Raw genomic sequence first — 6,833 nt, 5'->3', positions numbered from 1 at the left:
TGAGTAAGGGCCTAACCTCACTCCATGATATGAGGAAAAGGCTGGTAAGGCCTTGACCGTGTAAAGCCTTCGATGCTATGCGAATTTCGGGCAGCCATTGATCCAAAGACTTGCCAAACTTTGCGGGAGGGACCCCTCAGGAAAAGATTTGATTTTTGGGCAGAATTCTATATGCAGTTCCTCTAGGTGGGGCGCAGCCAAGCCTAGTGTGGACAAGGATACTAAACGGGGGCAGTATTTGATCTCTAAATAAAGGAGACTTGGGAGAGCATCATCACTATGTTGTGGCACCAGAACACGTTCCATGTTTCTACATGAATCGATCGTGAGTCTCCTGAGATTTGGAAGGGACCCTAATGGGAACAACATCAGGGAATCACAATTGTACACATATATCTCCATTAGTAACTTGTGTTGTAGTAGCCCTGAGAATGTTAATTTTTTACAATCCCAGATTTCCAGTTGTTGTAATGAAGCAGGCAAATAATCCCCTGAAATTGATATGTCTGTCGAACACCCTCCGATGGCTAAAGATTGGAGACAAGGTGCTTCGGTGCAGGACAGGCACTCCAATATGGACTCTGCCAGCTGGGTTCCTTCAATTACAATCCATTCCGATGCTACATTTGTTATCATACCAGTCACACCCACTACATGTAATTGGTGAAGCTTGGGACCTCTCGGCAGTGAACATGCAAGCTCTTCACATTCCAAAACGGTAAGTTGTTCCAGAGACGGAAGGTGATTGGGCAAATCTCCTGTTAACACTGGACAGTCTATTATTGAAAGACTTTTAAGCTGAGGAAAACCATTGAACTCATCAGGAAAATGCCACTCCCTCCAACAAGGCATACTCTTAAATGTCAGACTTTCGAGAGATTTGAAGGGTGTCTTCAGTAATGATTCATCATTCTTGTAAAACTCATAACCAATTTGCTCCAACCTATCAAGTTCAAAAATCTCCAGATGCTGCAAATTCGGTAACTGTCCAAATGAAGGAAGCTCATTACAATTTTTACAATGACTGAGGCTCAGTTTCATCATATTGCTGTAGGAGGAATTCCCTAACCACTCTGGGAATATTTCACCCCTGTAACCCATAATTGATAGCAGTTTCAAGTCTCTGTGAGGTTGTAATTTTTCAAGTATACCTCTTTCAGATTGAAAACCAACAATATCACCATTTGGAAGCCATTTCAACTCTAAAATTGTTATGTGCTCCTTTCTGCCCATCTTTGCCTCAAAAGCTTCACCACTATTGGTAACATTCTCTAAATTGACAATGCAAAGTGACCCTTGAAGATTGTTGAGTGTTGCCAATTCTTTAATTCCATTCTCTTCATGCTCACCAACAATATAGCGTTCTAATAAATTCAAATGCTTTAATTTTCCCATTCCTTTCGGCATCTCTTTCAAACGAGAAGCTCCTTCGATGTCAAGATGGCGCAAGTTCACAAGATCATGCATGCGGCAAGGAAGCATCTCCAACTGATGACAATTCTTCAATTTCAACGTTTGTAGATTGTACAAGTTACACAATGACTCAGGTAATATCACAATAGGTGTAAACGAGAGATCCAAGTATCGTAAATGAATCAATTCACCAATTGAATCGGGCAATGATTTGATGGGGAAGCATTTAAATGACAAAACTCTTAAACACTTCAACTGTAGTAGCAAGAGCCAAGAATCGCTTTCTATATCAATTGATTGATGACTGTGAAGCAAATGAAAATGCAGAAATGTTCTCATGTGTCTTGCTCCATTGCAGGCCTCTCGAAGTCTTGAGATTCGATCCCAAGGTTTTGTAGTATATGACAAATGACGAGTTTTGCTATCAATCACGTGTGGGTTGCCAAATTCTTTAACTCTGAAATAGAATTTGCTAGCAAAAAATGTTGCTAGGTCATGCATGAGATCATGCATTACAAATAAGCTACCGTTCGTACTAGAAGGTTGAAAAAATGATCTTGCAACTAATTCATGGAAATACACACGACCAATTTTTTCTAATGTGCTTTTCCCCATTGGCTGTAAAAGATCTTCAGCCATCCATATCAAGATTAATTCCTCTTTATCAAATTGATAATCCTCTGGATATAATGAACAATAAACAAAGCACTGCTTTAAATCTGAAGGAAGGTAGTGATAACTAACACTTAATGCTGGAACAATCTTACTATCATCTTCCGAAAGTTCCCAAATTTCACTTTCCAATATAATATTCCAATCCTCTTTATACTTATTGCGTAATAAACCTCCAAGAGTTTTCACAGCCAAAGGTAAACCCTTGCACTTTTTGACAATTTTTCTACCAATTGATTCTAGAGCTCTATATTGACTACATTTAGTAGAAAGAGATGAATGTTTCAGAAACATTGACCAACAATCTTCTATAGACAATATATCTAGTTTGTAATGTAAATTAGTAGTTGACACAACAGAATCAACATTTTCATTACGGGTTGTTAAAAGAATTTTACTTCCTTTGTTCCCACACAGAAAAAGCTTTACAAAACTATCCCACAAAGTTTGTTGATTGTTCCAAACATCATCTAAAACAACCAAGAATGTATTTCCCATCAACTTTTTCTTCAATTCAGTTTGAAGTGAATTCAAACTAACAATGCAACAAGAAGAAGAAGTTATTTCCTCTATTATAGCCTTTGTAACATTAACAGGATCAAACTTTGTAGCAACACACACCCATACTCTAATGTCAAATTTCTCCACCACTTTCTCATCATTGTAAATCAACTGAGCCAAAGTGGTTTTTCCAACTCCACCCATACCTTCTATAGAGATCACAGACAAGTTACCAGTACCATCTAGCAACATCTCTATTATCTCCTCCTTCTCTGTGTCCCTGCCATATACATCACCCTCAGCCAGAGATGTGGATTCAGCTCTCCATGACATGTCCTCCATAGGAATCTCTTCTAAATGAAGATGAACTCTCAGTTCTACAATAGACTCTAGTCTAGAAACTATGTGTTCCATGTCAATATCTTCCAAATACCAATCAACAACACAACGAGGCCAGGAAGAGTTACCTGGATCCCTTTGAGTAGCAATGGCAGATTTTGTGTTGAGTTCGTCCACCAAATCATCAGCCATATAAAGAGCATCTTGGAGATTAACAAGCCACTTATTAACTTCTTGGTCTTTGAACTGTTTGTGATCAGCATCATCAAGCACGGGTCGAACAGCAAGGAGACTTTTCTGCAACCTTCGAAACAACTCTCTTTCCGGGATTGAGTTATCTTCAAGTATTGAAGACAACTTATTTAAAACAACATTAACAAAGGAAGAGAGAAAAGCTCCCCCCTCAAGTTTTGCAGCCATGATTGATCTCAAGTTCAGGAGAAACTACGGTAAGAATGAAAGAAAAAGAAAAGTATAGTTGATTGTAACAATTAAGCAAACAGTTGGAGGGCAAGAACTATTTTTAGCAAAGATTGCTTAGTATATTGATTAGATTGATAGTTTTGGATGAAACTAATTACAGCATTAAGCCATCAATATATGAGAATTTTCTAAGTGATATATTTGTGAGGTGCTGATATTGTTTGAGTGAGAGATATTTTTGTACACACGAATAATAAATTTTCTGCTATATTAGATAGAAATTGACTTCATAAGCTTATTCTTATCGGTCTTGCAGGCAAATTCACGTGGCTTATTCTATGGACATGCCACCAAGGCACCAATCATGCAACCAGTGAAAGTTTTCATCTTTTCATTTATAAAAAGAAAAAAAAAATCAAGAAGTTTTCGTGTTTAGTTTTATGAAACGGAATCATCACAATAAATGGTAAAGTGATTCTTTAAGCTTTGCATATATTTAAAAAAACTACATGAAATATTTTAACAAAAATTCTAGAAAAATATCGTTAATTCAGTCAACTAATTTAAAAAGTAGTCAATTATTGAAAAGAAATTAACATAAATAATTATTTAAGGCATAATCATTCACAAAAATACTTAATAAGAAGGAGTTCCATAAATTGAGGTGAGAACAAGAAGCGTGTTGTAAAATAAATATAAAATAAAAATATAAGTAGAAGATTGGCTCAAGAATTTCAATATGGGAAGCAAAGGGGTGTTTTGGCCAGAAATGGAGCAATGGTATGTTTCACCCAATGATGGATGCAAGCTCAAAACGCATGGGCGTGTTGCCGCGACAAGTGGTACGCGCGATGAAGTGGTGCGGCCTGAGCGGGACACGTGGCACCACGCGGGGGCGTGCTGACCTAGCACGTGGGGGCGTGATGATGACGTATGGAGACGTGGCCAAGCTTGATTGGTACACGAGAGCATCAAGTGGGGCGTGCTGAGTCAGCACGCAGGGGCGTCCTGACACGTGGCAGTACGTGATTGGAGTTCGCGGTGAATGCTACTCTATATATAAGGTAGTGGTTGGGTTCATTTTCATTCTGAGGAAGTGTGGGAGTGTTCTTTAAGTGTGTTTCTGGTGTAATGGAGGATACTGCAAAGTTAATAGTGTATCGCGACGGTGAGATAATACGTAATACTCATGAGGGAGTGAAGTTTGTGTGTCAGAATCCGTTTTCGTTTGTGGTTCCATGCACCATGACGTTTATGGAACTTCAAAACGGTCTCTGTCAAAGCATGGAGAACGGTACATTAATGAGAGTGAGCAGAATTCTGTACCGGAATCCGGTTATAGTTTTTGGTGGTCTAATACAGTTTGATACCATGCCAATCACTGACGAAGTGACTATGCGTAATATGTTTCAAATTCACCGGCAGACTCAGATGCAACAGCCACAGATTGAGCTGTATGTTGAGTTTGAAACCGTAGAGGCGGAAGGGATTCAAAATGACTTAGAGGTGGTGAATGATAGAGCTGCAGTGTACGAGGGAATGAGTAGTGACAGCGAAGAGGACTTTGAAGCCACTTATGAAGCCGGTGACGAAGAGCAGGATGGTGATGCGGGAGTTGAGACAGCAGCTGATAATGTAGTGGTTCACCCATCGAGCAGTCAACCGATGAACGTGCTACCTTTTATGCGTGAGTTGGATCTCGACACCATGCATGCACCGGAGTTTCCGGAATATTCAAACATAGGTACGTGATGACCGAATAATATGTTTTTTTTAATATACTTTGGATTGATTAATAAATGATGATGGGCACTTTCTGTAGGCGTTGCTGATCCCGAGGACGGAGAGTTCCGGATTGGAATGGAATACAGTTCTAGAAAGTCGGTCGTGGCAGCAATTAGAAGTTACACTATCGCTAGAGGAGTTGACTACGACGTGTATGAGTCTGAGCGACAGACGTTCTATGCAAAATGCAAGATGTATGGGCGCGGGTGCGACTGGCTTATCCGAGCCAGCTTGATACGAAAAAAAGGTTGTTGGGAGATACGCAGATACAACGGTAGGCACACGTGCACAACGAGAGTGATTTCACAGGATCATTCCAAGTTGGACTCGGACACAGTTGCTGAGGCTATAAAGCCATTGGTCGAGACTGACCCGTCCATAAAGGTGAAAACTATAATAGCCAAAGTCCAGTCAAGGTTCAACTATACCATCAGTTACCGAAAGGCTTGGTTGTTAAAGCAGAAGTCCATAGCGAAAGTTTTCGGTGATTGGGAGGAGAGTTACCAAGCCTTGCCGTGGTGGCTCTCGGTTATGGTTCAGAAGATGCTTGGGTCAGTTGTCCAGATAGAAACACGCCCACTCTACAATGGGAATGAAGAGGCGCAAGGGGTAAAAATACTTCATCGCGTATTTTGGAGTTTCAATCCATGCGTTAGGGCATTCAGGCATTGCAAGCCCCTAGTTCAGGTGGAAAGTACAAAGGTACACTTCTGGTAGCTGTTGCACAGGATGGGAACCAAAACATTGTGCCTATCGCTTTTGCCTTGGTGGAAGGGGAGACAGCTGATGCGTGGCACTTCTTTCTAAGGAATCTGCGAATGCATGTTGTCAAAAAAGATGGTGTGGGTATGATCTCGGACCGGCATGAGTCAATTCGAGCAACAGTAAATCATTCCGGAGGTGACTGGCAACCTCCAAGAGCATGGTGGATGTTTTGTATAAGGCACATCGGCAGCAACTTTCTACGAGCATTCAAAGTCCCTCACTTGCAAAAGCTTGTGGTCAATATTGGGTATTCAAGAACGATGGAGGAGTATAACATCAACTATAAGAGGTTGGAAGAGCGAGGCGAGGCATATGCCAGGTGGTGCGATGCCATTGGACTTAGACATTGGGTATTGGCATTCGACGAGGGACATCGATGGGGCCATATGACGACGAACTTTGTCGAGTGCATTAACTCAGTGTTGAAGGGTGCCCGTAATCTACCTGTGTTGGCGCTAGTCCGAGCAACGTATTATCGGTTAAATGAACTTTTCACACAGAAGAGTGCTGAGTCTCACGAACGCAAACGTGCTGGATATACTTATTCCGTATTCGCACAACAGCGGATAGAGGCAAGTATGCAACAGGCTGGGAATATAGTTGTGCACCGTTTTGACAGACGGAATGAGGTATTTGAGGTGCACGAAATGACTAGCGAAAAGGTATTAGTCGTTGATCTTGCACGACGTACGTGTGACTGTGGGCACTTTCAGGTGGAATGAATACCATGTCGCCATGTTATTGCTTGCTATGCTAACCAGAGAATCGATTGGCACGTGTATGTGCATGACGTGTACAAGATGACAGAGGTCCGTAAGGTATATAGATTCGAGTTCTCACCTTTAGGTGATGTCGAGACATGGCTGACGATTAGATTTTTGATGATATAGAATTTCAAAAATGAATTCTCGTTGAAAGTATAGTTTTTAAACCAA

General features: G+C 40.8%; 2 protein-coding genes across 3 annotated transcripts; one reads left to right on the top strand and one right to left on the bottom strand.

The window, feature by feature from the left end:
- Positions 1-6: 6 nt before the first annotated feature.
- LOC107474723 (putative disease resistance RPP13-like protein 1) lies at positions 7-3,702 on the bottom strand. 2 transcript variants are annotated; one of them, XM_052257112.1, is made up of 2 exons: positions 3,054-3,123; positions 7-2,980 (listed from the first exon to the last, which is right to left on the bottom strand). In XM_052257112.1, the coding sequence occupies exon 2, from the start codon at positions 2,926-2,928 to the stop codon at positions 76-78; it is 2,853 nt and encodes a 950-aa protein (XP_052113072.1). In that variant the 5' UTR covers positions 2,929-2,980; positions 3,054-3,123; the 3' UTR covers positions 7-75. The 2 variants fall into 2 exon arrangements, with proteins under 2 accessions (XP_052113072.1, XP_052113071.1); XM_052257111.1 differs by having other exon boundaries at positions 7-3,702.
- Positions 3,703-4,479: 777 nt separating this feature from the next.
- On the top strand, positions 4,480-6,620 carry LOC107474722 (uncharacterized). The gene is made up of 3 exons (XM_016094365.1): positions 4,480-5,092; positions 5,171-5,742; positions 5,790-6,620. Exons 1-3 carry the CDS (start codon positions 4,480-4,482, stop codon positions 6,618-6,620), a joined length of 2,016 nt encoding a protein of 671 aa, XP_015949851.1.
- The last annotated feature ends 213 nt before the right edge of the window (positions 6,621-6,833 follow it).

Source organism: Arachis duranensis, chromosome 2 (assembly GCF_000817695.3).
Source record: "Arachis duranensis cultivar V14167 chromosome 2, aradu.V14167.gnm2.J7QH, whole genome shotgun sequence".
Lineage (NCBI taxonomy): Eukaryota > Viridiplantae > Streptophyta > Magnoliopsida > Fabales > Fabaceae > Arachis > Arachis duranensis.
The sequence above is the reverse complement of the archived record's forward strand: the minus strand, read 5'-3'. Positions and strand labels throughout refer to the sequence as shown.